A 23,232-nucleotide genomic window follows, 5' to 3' on the forward strand; every position below is an offset into this window, starting at 1 on the left:
TCGAGATACATTTGGATTGTGTGCTTTTACCCAGGGCCACTTCAGAGTGGGCCAAAAGTGGTGGGAGAGTTTTGGAGGGAATTTTCCTGACATTCTCCCAATTTTCCTTGTTCAAGTACGTTATGGGCCTCAATACATAGCACCTCTGGAAAGCTTGTTTTATGCTGAAGAGAATGAAGTATATACCATAACTTTCCAATGAACAGTGTTGATGCAATAGCTATTTCACTGCGAGTACTAGTAAGGTTAATGGGCTCCGTTGTTCATGGCACCTAATTTTTTTGTGCATGAACATATCTTTGTTTTGTTTATCGAATGGACTAGGTTTTATCGGAAGTACGGAACGTTCATGTCCGTTCCTTGCAAGTTTGTCATGAATGCTTGTTTCGTTAGATTTGAAGTATCGAACCAATCTACAAACGGTATTGGCAACTAATTAATTATAAAGGTATTGGCTACTTTCATAGAGTATAATAGATTATAATAAAAGCTAATTAAAGGCATTCATTAATGTGACCTTTTTCTTTTCTAGTGTTATCACCAGAGACTGTATGAATCGATCAAATGAAGACGAGCGCAGGATGAAGAGATACGGATGTGGCGCGTGCAGCAAGGCATTCTACTCTTCATATGATCTCCAGAAACACTTTCGCATTCACACGGGAGAACGACCTTTCTCGTGTCCCGTATGCAGAAATCGATTTAATCAGATAAGTTCATTTAATCGACACGTGAAAAAGGTGCACACCAAAGAACAGATTGAAAGACATACAGGCAATGTATTAAGTGATATTATAGTTAACCTTGAAACGGTTGTCAATCAAACTGTACCCATGGGTGCTCATATAAGGGACAATATGGGGTCAAAGCCGTCTTAACTTTATTAGTTATACTCTGATGGCTTCCTATACACTACAGTCGAGAAGCCAAGAGTTGAGTTTTGACCGAGTTGAATTTTTGTTACCTTGAAGTATGATTGTGCTGTATTCCCGTGACATAGACGTAAATATTAAAAATCGTACGAAGTTAAAATTTATCAGAGTTATAAAGAATTATGTAAGGGATACACTTCTCAAACTTTAGTTGTTATTCATACGATGTGCATGTACAGCGTGTTTCAAAAAACACCATCAACGTTTGGGAAGTGATTCCTGATATCAAAATAAAACAAAAAGTATAGACCAATCTGAGTGTACAAGTGCTTTCTTTTGGAGTTATAGACTTCCGAAAACATGAACTTTAATGGTTCATAAATCCAAAACTATGGAACCTATCGTAGTAGGGTCAAGATTTTACTTAGAAATTAGTATGTGCCCTATCCAAATATTCAAGTTTCAGAATCCTGTGGTACTCACGCAACAATTGTTATAGAGGTAGTTGGTGAGTACTTCAAATTATATGCCCATAGCCAAACTCCCTCTTTAACAGTTCTTGCGTGAGTAGCTTAGGATTCAAAAACATGTATTTTTGGATAGCGCACATATTAGTTCCTAAGAGAAGTCTTTATCCTACTACTGTAGGTCCCATTGTACTGGAGCTATGGACCTTTAAAGTTCATTTTTTCATGTTTTCGGCAGCCTACAACTCTGAAAGGAAGCATTTGTGCACCCAGGTTGGTCTATACTTTTATCTTAGTGTCAGGAATCATTTCTCAAACGATGTCCGTGTTGTTTTGAAACACTCTGTATGAAGGAAATCTCTATTATATAATGTAAGATAAGAGAATACAAGAACAGATGATAAGCAACCAATAGCAATATAAGCCTTTAGCTAATCTCTTGCGTCTCTAGAGTAGTCGAAATTTTTCCACTTAATGTACATTCTTCACCAAATCAGGGGGAATAGTGGTTTAGTGGTAGAGTGCTTAACCTCTGGTGTATGGGGTCTCTTTTTTGATTCCCCGGCCAAGTGTGTTTGTTGTGGACAGCATTGGATCCGTGGGTTTTTTCGGGTTATTCCCGTTTCCTTCCACATTTCCCTTCCACCGTTTCTTTAATAATCGGTCACTTACCTTAATTATCGGTCTCCTTTAGCCTGAAAGGGAACGCTAAACTGAAAATTTTCATTTCTTTACTAAATCTTGTTTCTTAACTTCAGTGGTTCTACATTTTTGTTAAGTTCTAATATAACCTGAAACCCTCTGCTCATGAGCGCCCGAAGAAAATTTTCTAGGGGGGATCATCTCCCTGGTTGCTATATTATCTTTGGTATTAAGAAAATCTTAAGAAATTTAATACATTTTCGTGAGCCAGATGGGCTGTGGCCCCACCTTGACTCCCTTCGGGCGCCCGTGTCTGCTCACAACTCAAACAGTAAATTACAATTAAGATTGAAACCGGAATTTCTTCCTTCCTTCATTACAGGATGTGTAAATTCAATATTTTGAACATCTTAACTCGTTTCATAAAAGTATTAAGAACCTTCTTTCCTAGTATCATTGATATAAAAGGTAATATGTACTTCTCTTAATTTTATATATACTCAATAAAATATCCTGAACACTCAATTTTTATTCCTATTGTGCTATACACATCATTAGTCAAGGCTGGTATCCCACATTACAATTTGTTGTGTCAGTAGGTGTTCATCATACAAGTATTATTTTGTTATTAACAGGCTAGGATTAAAGTTGCTTGAATTTGGCCGAGTTCCACGATGGACAGGTGACCAACTGCCAGAGTAATAAATCTCACATTTATAATGAAAGAATGAAAATTCAACATAAATGAGGGTAAGTTAGGCAAATGACCAACTAAAGGAGTAATAAATCATGCATTTATAAGAGGAAAATGAAGATTCAACTAAAATTAGGCTAAGATAGGCAAGTGCCCAAGTTGGAGATTAATGAATCATACATTTATAATGGAAAAATGAAGCTTAAACAAAAATAAGGCTAATATATACACATGGCCAACTTACAGATTGGTATAACATGCATTTATATACGGAAGATGATGGTTCAAGCAAGAATGAGGCTAAGATAGGCAGGTAAACAACTAAGAGAGTAATGAATCATACATCTATAATGGAAAATGATGGTTCAACAGAAATTAGTCTAAGTTAGGCAGGTAAGAAACTTATAGAATAATTAATGATGCATGTATAATGGGAAAATCAAAATTCAATAAAAATAAGACAAAGATAGGCAAGTGAAGAAATTGGAGAGTATGAACCATGCATTTATAATAGAAAAATGAAGATTTAACAAAAAAAAATAGGCTAAGATAGACAAGTGCCCAAGTTGGAAATTAATAAATAGTGCATTTATAATGAGGAAATGAAGATTCAACTAAAATTAGACTAAGATAGGCAATTGTTCAAGTTGGAGATTAATAAATCACGCATTTATAATGGGAAAATGAAGATTCAACTAAAATTAGGCTAAGATAGGCAAGTGCCCAAGTTGGAGATTAATAAATCATTATTTTATAGTGGAAAAATGAAGATGCAACTAAAATGAGGCTAACATAGGCAAGTACAAACTTGGAGGTTAATAAATCGTGTATTTATAATGGAAAAATGAAGGCTAAGACCAGGTGGCTAACTTACAGATTGGTTATCGGCACATGAAGGTTCAAGGAAGATTATGGCTAAGAAAGGTATGTAGACAACTTAGAGAGTAATAAATCATACATTTATAATGGAAAATTAAGGTTCAACAGAACAGGCAGGTGAACAACTAACAAATTAATGCATAATGCATTTATAATGACAAAATGAAAAGTCAATAAAAATAAGGCTAAGATAGGCAAGTTATGAACTTAGAGTGTAATAATTCATGCATTTATTAATGGGAAAATTAGGTTAAATATAAATAAGGTTAAGATGTGCAGATTGCCAACTTACAGATTGGTATATCATTTGTAATCGGAAGATAAAGGTTCAACCAAGAATGAGGCTGAAATAGGCAGGTGGACAACTAAGAAAGTAATAAATCATATATTTATAGTGGAAAATAAAGATTCAACAGAAAGTAGTGAGAAACTTACAAATTAATGAATCATGCATTTATAGTGCGAAAATGAAGATTCAATAAAAATTAGTCTAAGTTAAGCACATGGCCAATTCTAGATTAATAACTCATGCATTTATAATGAAGGTCGAACAAAAATAAGGCGAAGTTTGGTAGGTGACTAAATTAGAAAGGTGGCGAAGTTAGCAGCTTGTACTGTATATGCTTAAAATATAGCGTAAAGTTATTAACGAAAGTATTACAGTGTCTTATATGAGTTCCTATAAATAGTAATTTCAAATGATCCTCAACTAAAGCATAAATCTGCTGTATATTTCGAAGCGCATCCAGAAAGTAAGTAAAGAATGTAGCCCAAGATGACGCAAATGATCAGAGCGGGACACAATGCAGGAATGGAGGAAAACGTGTAGCCATATTCTGGCGTGAACGCAGTTGTGTAAAGTCAGTGGTAAAATAACTGTAGTACGGTAAACCTGCCTTAACAGATACAATCTCCCTCCGAGTGCAAATTTCGCGTGATAACCTGATTTTCTTCGCTAAGAACCTGACAGCGTCAGAGACCCATCGGCAATTGTTTGAAATGTATAAGAGGATGTTATAAGTGAAGGTATGGCCAGAAAATTGTGCATACCATTGACAGCAGGCCAGACCAATGTGTACGAAGAACACTGCAGTGTCCGACCGTCTATATTTATCCCTAAATTGGTGGAAAACGTGCAGCAAGCAATTCTGCACAATATCTGAACTCTCGTGTCAGTTTCCGCAAACCACGTGTTCTCTCCTGCATGAGATCTCACCCAATAACTGCAGTTTCGCAAATTGTGTGCACTATTAGTTCCAAAACAACTGAAAACAGGTCACATGAAGAAGCACCTACCGTCCGCTTTGATCTTCCTGCTGCGTTACTACTAAGAAGGCATCATCACCAGGGACGAAACGTATGTATCTTAAGTAATCTCGCCGTACAGACGCGACCTCGTGCTCAGCAACTTCCACCTGTTTGAACATCTGATTTGATTTTTGGCTGCACAACGTTTCAACAGTGCAGCTTTAGTTACAAATGGTTGTAACATCCTGGTTCCAGTCTTTGACTATAAAATTCTTTGACACAGGTGCACGAACCCTGGTACTACGCTACATTAAATGCCTCAACAAGAATTATGCATATATTGAAAAGTAGTAATAAAATATTTTCTTCAGAGACCTTGTTCTCATAACAGTAAGTCTTGTAATGTGTTTTAAGTAGAAATCATTTCTAAACACTATTCTTGACACCTCTTTTATGGCATAATTACATGGTGTATATATAATTGTACAATATGTAATTTAGAAAATGTTTACACTAGTATTACAAGCCTAGTAGTTTTGAGAAATAACCCCCTATTGTCCGTTTTCCAATGTATAGTTCATCTGAATTTACTTTCTGGATGCGTCTCGTACAATAATAATTATATGCGACTGATAATTTAATAGAAATGTACCGTAGTAATGTATTATTATTAGTAGTAGTGTACAGTAGAGCTATATTTTGTCATTAGTATTATGCACCTTTATATTTTTATTCGTTTCAAATTGCTTATTGTACTTTCTAACCTGTCATTGTCATAATGTAGTTCTTGCATGATGATCTAAATAAATAAAAAATAAATTGTCTTGTATTTATGTATATTCTCTTGTTATGATTTATCACTCACAAAAATAAAAATAGGAAAATGCACTTTCTATATACAATCATAACTAGTCCAGAATTAATGGCAGAATAAAAAATCTAAAACGGCTGGGAAAATAGCGAAATAAAACCTTTAAAAATGTCAGGTAAAATGACAAAATAAAACCAAAAAACGAGAGATTTAAAAGAAAATATGTACTAAAATATTTAAAGCTACAATAACCTATAATTGATTTACTAAATCGAATGGAAAATAAATCTTCAAAAGAAAAGTTAGTACTTACAACTTAAAATTTCTGGAAACATGTAACTTGCGCAACTCGTAAGGAACGACATCTGATGATCCATTCATCATTTTTCAGTAATAAAATTGAAAGAAAATGATAAACGCAAAAACACTACCACATTTTATTCACCCGTAATTCCGTTAGCAGTTTAGAAAACACTTGAAGTAGAAGAATTATTCAAATAAAACTGTTTTACACTTTACTAGCAGTTTTTTGAAAAGCTTAGGGCCTTATGCAGAGTCGCTCTGAAGCGTGATTAGTGCCAAACTAAAGAGTTCGACTAACATATATTTCCTACAGTACTGAGGCCTTTAGTAAGGCGGTAATTATACGTCGAAACGACTCTGCATAAGGCGGTTCATGCATAGGAGGAGTTAGGAACTGGTTGCTGGGGGGGGGGGGGCACGGTTAATACAAATCAGAATTGAAGGTTCTTATAAGTATCATTTTTGTTTTTTGTCAAAAAGTTAGGGGGGCAATGCCCCCCATAGCTCCGCCCATGGGTTCAAGTCTTGTACATCGTCATAGTTTTCCATCAAAACTTAGATCAAACTTTTTAATGATAACTTGGTTAATTAAGTTGGCTAAAACTTTTGTATTCACTCTAAACGATCAAATGAAAATTTTTGTTCGTCTGTTTGTATTTCTTGATTCAATTGTGAGGCTACGAGGACGTACGTCTGTAGAAAATACTTTTTCTTTTTATTTTCATGCTTTCTTTTTTTTTCACTAAATGCGTATGAATCTATGTCGTATTTGTTAATCTGATGCTTAAATTTTGTCTAATTCTGTTAAATTTTCCATAATTTTTGTAGCTTTGGGACACTGATTAGGGCTAAGTGGTCCGTCATTTTAAAAATGATAATTTTACGATTAAAGTGAGTGAGTACACATGAAGAGGATATTAAATTCCACAGTCGGAGGCTTTTCCCCACAATATAGGAAGCCAGTATTTCATATTTATAAGTGTGAAACCATTATAAGTGCTCTAATGTGTGTGATTTTATGCGATATCTCTTGCGGACGTGCCCACGCGCTAGCTCGCGCCCCTCTCTGCTATGTTCCTACCCTGATTTAGTTAGATAGTATTCTCGATTCTAGTGGCAACCTAACACAAGATGGTTTACGTTTTGGCACAGTCGCTTTTAGACATTTCCGATTAATACCGTTAAAAGGGAGTCCTAGTAAAGTCATTATCCACCCATAAATGCAACCCCTACTCTTAAAAACAATTTCCGAGACACTACGAGCGAATCTCGTGAAGAAATAATTGCATATAATTAGATAACTTGTAATAGGATTGCACTAATCATCCCAGGAACATTAATTTGCACGCATATTATTAATTTCTACGCAATTATATAGCCATGTGAAATCAAACGACATTCCAGAACTCTTACGAAATCATTTAAAAGAAGAAGGGTTAAAGAAAAATACCTTTTTAATTCGACAAACCATTCTTAATCTACATCAATTTTTGGAGACCTTCTGCAGTACTTGGCCGTAATATTGTTTCGATTTTTGTTATGCAAAACAGTATCTTAGTTGCATGTATCAATAAGAATTTCAAGCGTTTTCTATGTCCATGACAAACTCAATTTTAGCGCTACCCCACCAATCCTGCGGAAGCCGGCGGGGCTGGGCCCCCCAGAACTCATGTGAGCCCCCTACTGTATTTATGAATATACAATATTTGTCATAATTTGAATGCAATTTGTCTTAAAATCCTCATATATATACCGGATATTTCTTTAATACTAAAGATATTTTTAAGCATTAAAGTAGTGTATCAGTAAAAAATAAACCTTTGCTCTTGAGCGCAAAACAGTATTGATGCATTTCTAAAAAAACAATAAAAAATAAAAAAATAAATAAAATAAAAAACTGAAAGAGAGCGATATAAAACCAGAGTCAGCGAGCGTTGCCACTGGAAGCAGTAACATTGAGCGTATTGCAGCGAGCTCCTATCTCTTAACATGAGGAAGTGGATTTATTCTTGCATCGCTGCTATCCTCCCGTATTACGCTTTTCCAGTTGCTACTTCGTTCGCAACTGGTATATAGTCAGCTTCTGTAGTAGTTACGAATTCCTCCGTTTGGCAGCGCTTGACTCAATTGATAGGTTGAGTGAGATATAGACGCTTGGAAGAAAGAAGTTGGTCACCAAACAGAAACTCGCAAAGAGCAAATACGCTTCTGGTGGTAGCAGGGGCGGATCCAAGCTGAATATTTGGGGGAGGGCGGTCGTTCGAAGTCAATATATTTTATTTTACATTTATAATACAAAGGTAAAAATTCTTGGGATAGATTTTATTTTTAAAATAAAAAAATATGCTATTCTAGGGGGGGGGGACGAGACTCGAAGAAGAGAATGTCTTACCACTGGTCTAATTCCTAGCTGTGTGTCACTCGTGCACATTATCCCGTGTTCGATTTCCGGCGGAGAGCATAAAAATTAATCTCAAATTATTCACTTTCAATACTCATCTGTCTTCTTTAGCCTAAATTGCTGGAATGTTAAACTATTACTTTTTTTTTCATTTTCGAAGGAAAAAATCTTATATTTCATGCTTGTTTATAATAGAACAGCAGACAAAAATACGTAGTAACTGAAAATGAACTCTTTGTCCCTTATATTCATACAAAGAAATGCTAACAAAATGCATATTGTCGGAGGAGAGAGAGGTGTTTCTGTACCTTAAAGAAAATAAAGCGGAAAATATTTGCAGTAGCGATGCTTTCTATTCAGAAAAACTTGGCGAGCAGCATTCCAGATTTCAATGAAGTCGTAGAAAAGTTTGAAGCTCGAAAAGAACAAAGAAACACCTGCCATTTTAAAATAATGCATAGTTTACTTAATTAAATAATTTTGTTTAACTGTGTGCATGAATATATGCAATTTTCTTGCTTTTTTTCCTTCTTTTTCGGTTAACGATATCATTCATGGCTTACAGCACATGCTATATATTCGATTTATATCTTGTTCAATAACATGAACGTAGAAGTTTTTGTACATGTAAATAGTGTATAAACGTACATTGATAGTGGTTGTTTGAAAAAAGGAAATAACTTATATATTAAATCAATATTAGAGAATACACTTTAATCAATAAATATACAAATGGAGCTTATAAGGACTTTCCTCTTCTTAAGACTCAAGAATGCTGGGGGGAGGGGAACGCTTGCGCGTAACTACATACCTTTGATATTGCAACATTGCAACCGGTACTTCTACAGACCACGAACCGCTACTGTGTAATATAGTTTAACTTCGTGTAAGTATGATGATTGTGTACAACATAGGTGACGACCTTTATTGTTTTTTAATGGGTGCCCACGCTTCACTACTTATAAGATATGTCTAAATCACAACGTTTCGTAATCTGTTTATATTTTTTTAACAGATCTAACACTCCACTAGTTCCCAGACTGGGGAGGCTACCCCTGAGACGCATGAAAGAAACTCGGTTATTGAAATATCATGAATTGCAGTATTATTTTTACACTCTAAATGCGTCAGAATTTTCTTTTCAACCACGATTAGCTAATCCTTGTATTAAAGAAACTTCCTATTAAATATTGATGTTTTGTTTTACTGATTCCAATATGTACTCTATGGGTCATAAATATAAACCTTACGCAAAAGCAATTAAAAGATTGTAGGCTTTCGAAATGTGGGCATCTAGAAAAAAAAAAGAGAGAATTAGCTGTGTTGAACGTAAAACGAATGAGAAGGTGTTGGAAATATTAGCAGTAGGGGAAAAAAAGAAGAATTTTAGATATTATTAAGAGGAAGAAGAGGAACTGGATAGGATATTGGCTGAGGAGGAACTGTATTATGAGGGACGTGCTGGAGGGTATTGTGGAAGGAAAGAGAGGGAGGGAGCGAAGGAGACTGTAGTTGAAGGAAGGTATTAAAACAGAAAATTACTACGTCAAGACGAAGAGACTAGCTGAGGACCACCGAACGTCGAACCTTTTCAATTGCAGCAAGTAACCTGCCAATAATGGCAGAATAGCTATGATGATGATGATGATATGTTTAGCAATATTGACCAAAAAAGATAAAATTGATATAATAATTATTATAATCAAACCTTTTAACATTTTAGAATAATTGGAGTGAAAACTGAAAATGACTCAACTATGTCTTGTATAAACTCAATTTATATGAATACTTTCGACCTGTATTAGAAATACAAAATAACGGCATCAATTTCCAAGTTATTTGAAGTCTCACTTGTGAATATGGATTACTAGCTTCAATTACCCACTTCGTTGGGTTAAACTTTAAAAAATAGTAATATATTTCGTTAGTCAGTCACTTTTTACTGTTAGTAAAGCGCTCTCTGATATCGATCATTTTCGATTATTTTTATATTTCTCTCTCCTCCTTCTCCCCAAGTTGCGAGGCTGAATTTGGATTTAAACGGCGTCAGAAGTGTCACTCTTTGTTTCAGAGACCTCGTAAACTATGGATTCGGCACTAATATCGGTCATTTTCAATAAACTTATATATTTCCTCCACCCCCATGTTGCGAGGCACGGCATCGGAAGTGTCATTGTTCATCCCAATGGCCTCGAAAACAATGAGTTCAACATTGATAATAGTAATTTTCGATAATTTTTATATATCTCCTTCCTCCCCAAGTTGCGGTGGTAAATTTGCATTTAAACGGGATAGGAAGTATCACTGTTCACCTTAGCGACGCCGAAAACTATGGATTCAACACTAATATTTGATCATTTTTTTTATCATTATTATGTATCTCTCTCTCCCCCAAGTTACAAGGCTGAATTTGGTCGTAAACGGTATCGGAAGGTCAGTATTCAACTCAGCAACCTCGAAAACTATGGATTTGACACTAATATTCGTCATTTTCGATCATTTTTACATCTCTTCCCATCCCTCCGCCAAGCTACGGGGCTGAATTTGAATTTATACAGCATCGGAAGTGTCACTGTTTAGCTCAGCAACCCCAAACCTATAGATCCATTTTAATATCGGCCATTTTCGATCATTTTTAAATATCTCCCCCCTCCCCTAAATTGCACCGTCAAAATGATATGACAGAAACCATCTCAGGTCCGATCCTATATTGAAAATGAGTTGGGAGGTGACTCCTGTCACTGAGACAAGAAAAAAAGTTCTCTTGAGCTCACATGGTGCAAGATGACACCTGTGTGACTTGAAAACGAGCAATATCTACAGAAAACGCGAACAACCAATTCAGAAAACAACATACAGTAGCTATATGCTACAGGGGCAGATCGACTCACACGGATTGCATAAACTACTGGGAACACATTCACTCCAGCAGCATTTTTACTGAAGTCAAGAAATCCATCTCCTTTTTTACATTCTAAAAAAAAAAAAAAAATCAAGTAGTGTCGGTACTTGTGCAAGACTCTTGCACAAGAGTCTTGGTCTTACAGGTATGGTCTTGTTTTTGGTATTGGTCTTGGTCTTGCATTCGGATTCCTGGTCTTGGTCTTGGTCTTGCATGCAAGACTCTTGCGCTCATCACTATTCAGCCTTGTACTACCATTGGTATATTCAAGAGATTCCCCAGAACATGAAAGGGATAGGAACATGAGTTACCCCTCAAAAGAAGAAGAATCTGTACTTTAAAACAGTTGTAACAAATGTTGTGAGCAACTCCGAAATTGCGTACAACTTGCTATCGATTACGGTCAAATTCCACTTCGATGAAATGTTTGATACAAGATGTGCTGGAATATTTGATAATGTATAATAGACTTTGGACGTATTTTACTAACATTTTTTCCCCCATATGTTTGTCCTCTGAAATTATCAATAACTTTTTAAGATTTTCAAACGGAAGACTTTGGGCCATTCCGTAATGGGTTGCGTCAGAATAACGCAAAATCTGCGTTTTAGTTAACGACAACAGAGAGAGTAGTTATAATTAATTTTTGCATGTTTGCCGTTACGTTACACCCCACAGTATTTCCGAAGTCTGGTACAGAATAAGGCACTTTGTCTACTGTCAGATAAGTTCGTTTTAAACGTAAAAATTATTTTTCCACATCTAGAGATGTCACTGGAGCATAGTGGTAACAAGTATTTTGGGAAGAATTCATGTCAGTATCCAGTTACATCAGTATCACCTTCATTATTACTCGCACTTGAATTTTTCCAAATCTGGATAAGCACTTGCAAGCAGTGTTTCTAGTTTTAGGGAAATTTCCCTAATGTAGGGAAATTCCGTACCAGAAAGCGGAAAAGAGAATTTTTCGGTAAATCGTTGAAGATCCAGGGAAATTCTCGCACTGGCTGTTTGACAATATAGGGCCTTATGCAGAGTCGTTCTGATGCGTGACTAGTGCCATCCGCCTTATGGGGCGTTTACACTTAGTCGATTTGCGTTCGATTCAGTTGAATTGACGTCACTTTCAACTTAATCGACCGTGTAAACGGGACTTCAACTTAATCGCTTGTTAATCGAAGGCGACTAATCGACTGGCAACTGAATTTAAAGACGTTCTATTTTCTGTGGTTGAAACAATTGAACACATCCATCGATTTGATTCGGCCTAGTTGCTACGATTTAGTGACAAATGCAGCGAGTCGATTTAGCCGTGCGACTAAATCGACCAAGTGTAAACGCCCCATTATGCAGAGTCGTTTTGATGTACCACTACCTTCATACTAAAAGCCTGACTAGTATGAAGCTAATGGTACATCAAAACGACTCTGCATAAGGCGGATAGTGTTTAAATTTGTCTTTGTTTAGCAGAAGTAAACCAATGCAATAGCAATAGTTTGTGTGTATTCAAAATACCATAATTTGCCCCCATTATTGGCTAGGTGTATTTGTGTATATTTTTTGGTTAAAAAAGATGAAAGAAAAAGTTTAAAAAGCAAATGAATAAAACAAATGTGGTTGACACTTCCTTTAATATAGCTAAATTAAAATTATCACATAACGTATGGCAGAAATTGGACACTCAAAGAACTAGGGAAAATTTAATACGAAAAGGGAAAATGATGAGGAGTTTGAGAGAAATTTTCTTTAGAAAACCTACGTATACTGCTTACAACACACATTCGACGAATTTGCACGTCCTATGCAGTTGCTACTAAATCGAGGAAACTACGTCTATTCTGATTTTGGATGTTCATTTACTTCAACCATACTTAAAAGCTACTTGACTTGCTCTGCTTTGGTTGATTCGAAATTGAGCAGCAATTAAATTCATATGAAAAAGAACTGTAACAATATGTTACGTTATAGTAGAATAATTACAAGACGAAATTACAAGCGGGGATGGATCCAGGTGGGTGATCGGGGCAATAGCCCGCCCAGAAGGGGAAACTTTCTTATTTTGTGTATAAATAAAACCCATCCCAGAGTTTGGAGCTCTTAAAAGTAGCTCTAAGTAGTAGTATTACAACCCCCCAAGAAGCCCACCCTGGATCCGCCCCTGATTACAAGTGGAGTAATAAGGAATAAGAAAATGGTGTTGGGTATGAGAAAGAAAGGGATCTTATATTTGAAAGAAAGAACTTCCAATAAAGTACTCAAAACAGCTGTACAATACGCCAATTGATTATTTTTGAACCTCTATTACATCAATTGCACCCGTCGTTTTACTTTCATCCCGTTGTATCATTCACTCGCCGTACTTTCTATAGGCCTAACACTTTCCAACTATTACATTCCCTCCCAGTGAAAACTTTTTGTAGAATAATAAGTAGGAGTGACAGATTTATAGTTTATTAACCATTATTTTGCGTAGGGTGCCTAAACTTCACCTGTACACTAAGGATTCTCTTTGCAATATTTGCATACCGACATCAAGCAAATCTGCTCAAGGCGCGTTGAACTTCTTTACCATCACTACTAATGAATTACCGGAATATTTCTAAACTTTGTTATAGAGCTTGTTCTTCAAATAATTTAATAAACTTGGAGAAAAAAATCTGCATAGTTTTTTGGCAAGGATACACGAGGTTGGCGCCATTTGAGTCCACTACCTTTTGAGTGCCGAAGAAAAACTGATTGAGGGGGAAGGGGTTGACGCCGAATGAAAAGCTATTAATTATGAAATGCATTAAATGTTGTGTTTTTATGACTGTGAATGCAGAAATTGTGTACGATGTAACTAAGTACTGTGTGGAAGAAAAGTATTAGCTATGTTAAATATGAATTAAAGTTCCTATATATAATAACATCGTAACATTCAATATTGTAGAACATTTGCTGATTCAGTAATAATGGAGAGTGAGGGATATCGAGGCAGACTGGATAGTCTGGAGACTTTATGTCGATTTTGTCTCAATAATATATATGATAATATGAAAGTTAATATATTTAATGCAGAGAGTCAGTGTAGAAATATTGTTCAAAAAATATTGAGCTGTCTATCTTTAATAGTAAGTATCAAAAATGAAAGTAGTGTGGACTACGTGACAATAGCCCTTCGTTTATTTTTATTTATTCAGTAGGTCAAATGCATATTAGCACCTTGTAAACATACATTAAGTTTTGTATGGTGAATACATATATTAAGTTTCGTTTGATGAATACATATGCACGAAGTTGCACATGTTAATAATTAAGATATGGTATTTTTAGTTTTGTACTTTAGTGTATAACCAATATTGTAGGATGTACCGGTAATTTGCTGTCTGAGTTTCGACGAACATTTGTTTTCCTCAATATTTGTTTCGTTATTGTATTGATTTATTTTGTAACAGGTATTCTGATTAGTAGCTGTACTGTATTTCAAAAAAGTGATCATTATGATGAAATTGTAACATTTTTGGCCATGAGCCTATAATTAACGGTAAGTTTTTACTTTGGTTATTTCATTCAATGAATTGTTCAATCAATCGGTTTGTAAGGAACTGGTTCCTCGGAACAGTTTATTAAATATCAACCAATTTCTCACGAATCAGATAGAAATTATAGTGCCTGAGACTGTAATGTTTCTACAGTTATTTTAAAGGCATTACTGCGGTACTGCGGACCACACGAAAATAAAAATAAAAAAAAGAATATTATTTAGTTTCTCCCCCAAAATACTAGGTTGTGACACTGACACACTTGGTAGTGATTATTGTTCGCACAAATTAACTTGTGCTAGGTGGCCACTAAAAAGCACGAATGCTATCTAACCGAGTAAGAGCATGAGCGTAGCAGCGGCCTGGATTGCGTCTATTGTGGCAGGCGCGTCAGCGGCGGTGGGTATATGCATAAACTACGATTTTGGGAAAACTTTGTGTCAAAATGTATGGCTCTTGTATTGCGCAGCTTTGGGAGAGATACTAAATGCCATCTAAAAGAGTACTACAATGTACTAAATTAGATTAGGTTGGTTGACAAACTGTTCACTTGTTTAGTAGACCATGCCTTTCATACAATTTCAACAACTGACACTTTATTTTTTATACAACTCCATAAAATTCAAACACGATATGTGACAATCTTGTCTTTTAAGCACCATTTCCAGACTGCCTGGCCCATAAATCATAACAAGTGTACCTCTCCGGCAAATAGTCCCTTCCGCCACAATATATAGTGTCGCTTACATCAAAAACAACTAATATCAACAAGTACTTTCTTAACTTCAACTGTTCCCCTCACCTAACATTCACACACTCTTCCTCATAAACAAAAATAAATTCTTCAGTTCATCCGGTAAATTTTCTAAAATTGGTCCGGCGATACAGCAGTTAACCCGTTTTAAACATTGTCGGATTCAAATGCTGATAGAACCATGAGAACTTCCATCATAACACAGTACTAAATTTATCAAAACTTGAAATATGCAAATTATAACAATAACAGAAAAAACTAAATAAGAAGCACCATATTTCTTCTTTACTATAAACGACACACAATAGACAAGAAAACAAACAAATTGTCAAGGTGTGAAAGCCAAAGTAGAAAACACAAAAGAAAATGAATATGTAAATCGCATATTAGGCTACATGCCTGAGGAGGAAAGCCCCCCTGGCCAAGGTGGATTGATTTAAATCACTTGATTTTTTAAATAAAAATCGTTGATTTAAATCAAATTCCGAAATAATTTGAAGTGAAAATAAGTAAAGTCCTGTGTCTGATCTGTTTTTTTCGATTATGAAAGATGATAATAATACAATGAGACTCAAATGTACAGTATGTACAGCTTACTATGAAAACAAGTGTGATGCAGAGGATGATTAGGGGAAAATCCCGTTTTGAATGGGTAACAGAGCAATCCTGTTTTCTTCTCTTCGTAACATAGGGTTTATATTGTAAATCGTTAACTATTCCAACGGGGAAATCACCATCGACATTTAAGATGAAGATTATTTTGTGTGCGAGTCTATATATTTGTTCCCAGATAATAAAGCGTATTTAGAAGTGTCCTATTCCCTTTTCGGATTTTTAAATTTTTTTTATTTATTTATTTAGATTTCATAACTTTAGGCAAAATTTATGTATTTCGTGCCCCAGGCTAGTTACAATTTCCTTAAAAATATGCCCCTGCCAAATATCAGTAACTTTTGTGGAAAATAAGTGTCACTTTGATAAGCGTTGCTGTACTTTTCCCTTAACGCTTAACCTTTTAAATTATATCACCTATCTTTAGGTGATAGGATAAAATCTTCATTATTCAATTAAAAAAGTACCAATAGAGCTTTTTACTTCGTTTATTCAGGACTGAAGGCATTGCAGAGCACGTTACATACGCTTTCACGCCTCTCTCTGCCGAGACATAGGATGTGATGACGTCATAAATTTTAAAAAAAGATATTTTTTGTTCTGCTTATTTTTATTATTTTTTGGCGGTCCTACATTTTGCATTCAGAAGACTGAAATTCTGCACACTCGTTCAGTGCACCCTTAGTATTTTTCAGATGATTTCAGATCTCTGCGTGAAAACAGGGGTGTCCAGAGTGCAAAAATGTATTTTAAAGAAAAAGGATACTTTTAACAAAAAATAGCTTTCTTCACGATTTTCCCGCCTAAGATGGAGATATGTGAATGGTACAATCTGAAAGGCTGTTCTATTCTGAAGAGAATGATGTACGAACCATGACCTTAGGGTAAATAGGGATGCCTCAGGAAACTGTTACCTGAGATCCTGTTTTATACGGAAATCTGGGGTATTTGGGGATATTATTTTTCGCAGGCTTACTTTTGCATCTAGGAGTTTCAAATTTTGGACACTCAATCACTGCACCCCTTAGTATTTTTCAGATTTGTTTAAGATCTTGGCCTTTAAACAGAGGCGGTACAGAGGGATAAAAGTAAAATAGGGGATATTCCTTAACAGAAAATCCCTTTTATCGTGTTTTTCCAGCCCCAGATAGCCTACACGATGGAGACATTTGAATGGTATCGTTTGAAACTCTGTATTATTGTGTAGAGAATAATATGAAAATCATGATTCTAGGATAAATCGGAATGTCTGAGGAAATTTTTATATTACATCCGGGTCATCTGGGGTATTGTGGGAATGTTCTTAGCTCATTGTTAAATATTTTTCCCGCCCTTACTATTCAAGATAGAAGCTTGAAATTTTGTTCACATTTAGTACACACTTAGTATTTCCCAGTTGATTTTGAGATCTGTGCGTTAACACAGGGGAGTCCAGAGGGGATCAAATTTTTTTTAAAAAATCAGAAAAAATCCCGACTTCTCTCAAAATTTTCCGCTTCAGGGACATGATAGGGAAAATGTGAATGTTACCGTTTTAAAGGTTGTTCTATTCTGAAGAGAATGAGGTAAGAACCATGATCCTAGGATAAATAGGGATGATGCTTGACTGAAAGTCTATAATTTACCAAAAAAAAAAAAAAAAAAAAAAAAGAGCCATAATTTAAAATTGTTAAGAAACATTGTTTGCGATTGATATAGGTTAACGATTGGGGATTAATTCAAAATTCAATCCCAATACTTTCACTTAAATGGCATAATTAGCATTTAATACTAATTCGTAATGCTTTTTCTTCAGTTCGCGACTTGTGTTATACGAGGAGAAAGATTTGATTTAAATAAAAAAAAATCGATTTAAATCAAAAAAATCATCAAAAATGATTTTTTTAAAAAAAATCATGATTTTTTTCCACCCTGCCTCTGGCCAACAGTTAATACGAGGCGTGTTTTTTAAGTAAGGTCCATTTGAACGTAAGTACACAACGAAAGGTTATTTCAAAAAAGTAAATATATTTTCAGAAAGTACATACTTTACTCTATTTTTCGACATAGTTGCCAAGTTTGTTCAAACACTTATCATACCTCTCAACCAATTTCAAAACACCCTCTTCATAAAAACTTGCCGCCTGCTCCGATAACCAAGAGTTCCTACCGTTTTCACATCGTCATCATCATTGTAACGGTTGCCACTGAGGTGTTGTTTGAGGTGGAGGAACAGATGGTACTCGCTCGGCGCAAGATCAGAACCTGTTATTGTGAAGCGCTTGTTCTCACGCACCCTCGCTTCAACTGAAGCCACCAAATCGTTTGTAATCGAAGAAAAGCGACAGGAGCGGTCCTCATCATGGACGTTGTCACGGCCATTTTTCAATTCTCGTACGCACTTTCTTGCACTCATAACAGTATCACCGTACACTTCGCAAATCTGTCGATAAATTTCTGCAGCAGACAGGTTTCTTGCTGACAAAAACCGTATCACTCAGCGAACCTCACACGCGGCGGGCGACTTGATAGTCTTAAACTTTGTGAAAGCACTGAACACAACCGTGCAGGTCAGCTACAGAGCTGAAACTGAGCACAGTTGTACCCGAGGCATGCCGGTACACGACGCACACGCTCGTTGCGGTATGCGCGCGCACTACTAGTGTCTACAACAAAACTGATCTTACTTAAAAAACACGCCTCGTATTTAAAAAAGAACTAACTCACTCTATGGCCTATGGAACCCGGAGGTTCAATGCCGCGTTCACAAAAGCTCTCCACTGGCTTCTATCCTCAGCCAATTGGATCCAGTTTCTACTTTGTATTCCTATCTCTGCGAGATCCATATTAATATTGTCCTCCCATCTGCGCCTAGGTCTTCCTAATGGCCGTTTTCCGATAGGTCTTCCAGTCAAGACTTTGAAAGTGTTTCTGCTTCCTTCCATCCTAGCTACATGACCTGCCCACCTAAGCCTCCTTAGACATGATGACCCTAACAATGTTTGGAAAAGGCGTGGGAGGCCCGGGTTCGATTCCCGGTGGGAGCTCATGTGGTTCGGATTCCACGTTAATCAGTAGGTCCACGTCTCATATAGCCTTGCTGCTGAACGGGACGTAAAACTCAAAATCAACTCAATGTTTGGAAAACAGTATAAATTATGTAGTTCCTCGTTATGAAGTTTCCGCCATTCCCGTTCCTCTTGGGTCCGAATATTCGTCTCAGGATCTTGTTCTCAAATACTTTCAGTCTATGTTCTTCCCTCAGAGTAAGCGATCATGTTTAGCAACCATACAGAACAACAGGCATGATTATCGTTTTGTATATTTTAAGCTTCAAAATCCTCGACAGAATTCGCGACAAGAGATTTTGAGCCGAATGGTGACACGAATTCCCTGCTTTTAGTCGACATTTAATTTCTTCGTGAATATGATTTTCTTCTGTTGTTATTGATCCTAAATATTTGAAAGTATCTACTTTATCAAAAGTATTATTTAATATATTAACGCATCCATAATTTGCCGTATTACGGTCCCGACGTACTTCCATGTATTTAGTTTTTTCTGCATTTACTTCTAAACCCATGTCCCTGCAAGCGTTTAATAAGACCTCTGCATTTTTTTTCTATTGTTCTGCTATCATCCCCTATTAAATTTACACCATCAGCATATGGCATAACCTAGTGAATACCGTTCACTCTAGGCCCTGGTTGCTATCTTTAATCTTCCTTATAGCGTATTCCAGCACAAAGTTAAATAATAATGGCGGCAACGCATCTTCTTGTTTCAGGCCATTTTCGACGTGAAAGCTCGTGGACAAAAATTTTCCTACCCGGACTTTACTTTGGGATTCATTTAAACTTATCTTAAAATGATCTAACTAGCTTTCTCGGTATTCCAAGTTCTGTAAGAACGTTGTATAATGTTTCTCTCCTAACCGAGTCTTACGCCTTTCTAAAATCAAGAAATAGTTGATGTACCGGGGTATTGTTTTTTTCGAGTATTTGGCGAATTGTAAATATTTGGTCGATAGTTGATCGATTCCGTCTAAAGCCGCACTGATAATCTCCAATAATTTCATCTGCGTATGGGGTCAATCTTGCTAATAGAATATTTGAAAGAATTGTATAGGATGTTGACAGAAGGGAAATGCCTCGATAATTATTACAGTCAGTTTTGTTGCCTTTCTTGTGAATTGGAACAATGATTGATTCTTTCCACTCTTGTGGCAATTCTTCCTTGTTCCAGATAAGGAGAATGAGTTTGTGTATTTTGTTCCACAATTTTTCGCCTCTAGCTAAAATTAACTGAGCCGGAATTTCATCTACACCCGGAGATTTGTGTTTCTTTAATTTCTTTATAGCGGTTTCTACTTCTATTCGGTTGGGTTCTGGAATATACGGTTCTGCGGTGTGTATCTCCTTTTCTCCACGCACATTAGTTTTTGGCTGCGTGTTAAGCAAATCGTCAAATAAATCTTTCCATCTATTTAAGATGCTATCCGTATCAGTGAGAACTGTACCGTCAGCTTTCTTTAATATATAAGCACGAGGTTGATAGCCTTTCTTAAATTCGCTGATCCCCTTATACATGTCCCGAATATTTTTATTTTTACTATTATCTTCAAGCTCCTTAATTTTAGCTTTCAAAAAATCGCGTTTCTTTGTTCTAAAAGTTTTGGAAGTTTCCCGCTTGGCATTGCGAAATTTTGTGTAGTTATTTCATTTGGATTTTGTAGCCAGCGTAATTTGCCTGTTTTCTCTTCTCTGCTAGTTTAATGCATTCCTGGTCGAACCATGGTTTGTTTCTACGTATTTCCGCGTGTCCCAATTTTTCTTTTGCTGACCTTTTAATGCTATCTCTAATTTCAATCCAAGTATCCTCAACACTAGTGCACTTCGAATCTTGTAAAGCCGAGAATCTATTCGAAATTTCAATCTGGTATTTCTCTCTTATCTGACTCTCTTCTAATTTCTTTAAATTGAATCTCCCCGTTTTCAGATAATGAATATTACCTTTATTCAACGATAATCTCTCTCGTATTATCGCTGCTACCAGGTAGTGGTCGGTGTCACAATCAGCCCGTCTAAACGACCGGACATCAATTATGCTAGATTGCCTTCTTCTATCTCCTAAAACGTGATCAATTTGATTATGTGTTTCCCCGTCTGGTGATGTCCAAGTGTATTTATGAACGTCGCGATGTTGGAATTTTGTACTCTTCACGATTAGGTTTTTGGATGTTGCAAAGATCACGAGTCTAACACCGTTGTCATTACTTTCCTTATGCAAACTTTCGTTCCCTATAATCGGTTTGAAAATCTCCTCTCGTCCTACCTTCGCATTGAAATCCCCTAATAGAATTTTCATTTGGTATCGCGGGAGTTGGTCAAATATCCGTTCCACTTCTTCGTAAAAACTGTCCTTTATATCGTCATCCTTATCTTCAGTTGAGGCATGTACATTTAAAACAATAATATCACACCACCGTCCCTTAAGAGTAATAAAAGAAAGTCCGTCAGTGACAAATTCAACCCGTTTAATTGCTAGTAATATTCGTTTGTGAACGAAAAACTCTGTTCCTAAAGTGATTTTTATTTCATTTCCCGTAAAAGAACGTAAAATTTCCGGAATTCGCAGATCCATTTCCTTCCCACCTAACTTCCTGAACTCCTACTAGGTCCATCCTGTATTTCTCTAACTCACTCGTTACGGATTTTAACGCGCCTGCCCTATAAAAACTTCTAATATTCCATTTTCGAAATCTCATGTCCATTTTCTTTTGCTGAGGTCGTGCGAAGTTATCAGTCCGAGGCTTTTGTGAATGTTTCTGAACAAGTACCTTTATATATATATATATACACAGGATGAGATTGTTAGCCTTACCCAAACCCCCAAGCTGGAGGACCACTCCTAGTTGTCTATCCACGACTACTTATTCAGTATGTTCGCAGCTGACCTCTATTATCTAGAGGCATTCTCCTCGATCCGCAACCTGAGGACGCGCCATGCCGTGGTGACAGAAACAATTACTGAACCTGATAAAAACAGTTCACAAAATTGTACAAACTCCCATCAAGACTAGAACCAACTATGTATCCTAAAATGAAAATAATAATAATAATAATAATAATAACAATAATTAGAAATAATACCTGAAATGTTAGTGTGGTAAATATATTTCGGCAGCGTGATTCATGAATATTTATTTCTTCCTAATATACGTAGAATGATGTTCACCAGGTTATGGCATATGCTGATGATGTAAATTTAATAGGAGATGATAGGAGAACAATAGAAAGAAATGCAGAGGTCTTATTAAACGCTTGCAGGGACATGGGTTTAAAAGTAAACGCAGAGAAAACTAAATACATGGAAGTTTGTCGGGATCGTAATACGGCAAATTATGGATGCGTTAAAATATCAAATAATACTTTTGATAAAGTGGATAGTTTCAAATATGTAGGATCAATATTAACAGACGAAAACCATATTCACGAAGAAATTAAATGTCGACTAAAAACAGGGAATTCTTGTTATTATTCAGTTCGAAATCTCTTGTCACGAATGCTGTGGAGGAATTTGAAGCTTAAAATATATAAAACGATAATCATGCTTATTCTGTACGGATGCGAAACATGGTCGCTTACTCTGAGGGAAGAATGTAAGCTGAAAATATTTGAGAACAAGATCCTGAGACGAATATTCGGACCCAAGAGGAACGGGAATGGAGAATGTCGGAAACTTCATAATAAGGAACTACATAATTTATAGTTAGGGTCATCAAGTATAGGAGACTCAGGTGGACAGGTCATGTAGCCAGGATGGAAGAAAGTAGAAACGCTTTCAAAGTTTTGACTAGAAATCCAACCGGAAAACAAGTATTAGGAAGACCTAGGCGCAGATGGGAAGACAATATTAAGACGGATCTCGCAGAAATAACAATACAAAGTACCAGGGAAACAAGAAAGTTCGTGCGCTTTTATACTATGGAAGAAAACTGTCAATTACAGGGTTTTAACGGTTTATTTATTCGGCAAAATAGCCTCCATTTGCTTCTACAACCTTCTCCCAGTGCTCAACAAACTTGTAAATGCCAGTTTTGTAGAATATTTGTTCCCGAGACTCGAAAAACTCAGCATCTGCATTT

General features: G+C 36.1%; 2 protein-coding genes across 2 annotated transcripts in view; both read left to right on the top strand.

Annotated features, from left to right (window-relative positions):
* Positions 1-915, top strand: part of LOC145680198 (uncharacterized) — a 490,330-nt gene extending 489,415 nt beyond the window's left edge. The window contains exon 4 of the mRNA XM_081750465.1: positions 533-915. Within this exon, the coding sequence (XP_081606591.1) occupies positions 533-878 (346 nt within the window). The 3' untranslated portion in view covers positions 879-915. The remainder of the gene's footprint in view (positions 1-532) is intronic.
* A 13,009-nt stretch (positions 916-13,924) lies between these two features.
* LOC145680203 (uncharacterized) overlaps positions 13,925-23,232 on the top strand; it is a 35,911-nt gene continuing 26,603 nt past the window's right edge. The window contains exon 1 of the mRNA XM_081750513.1: positions 13,925-14,329. Within this exon, the coding sequence (XP_081606639.1) occupies positions 14,171-14,329 (159 nt within the window). The 5' untranslated portion in view covers positions 13,925-14,170. The remainder of the gene's footprint in view (positions 14,330-23,232) is intronic.

This window comes from Thermobia domestica, chromosome 3 (assembly GCF_964235325.1).
Source record: "Thermobia domestica chromosome 3, izTheDome1.hap1.1, whole genome shotgun sequence".
In the NCBI taxonomy this organism is placed as follows: domain Eukaryota; kingdom Metazoa; phylum Arthropoda; class Insecta; order Zygentoma; family Lepismatidae; genus Thermobia; species Thermobia domestica.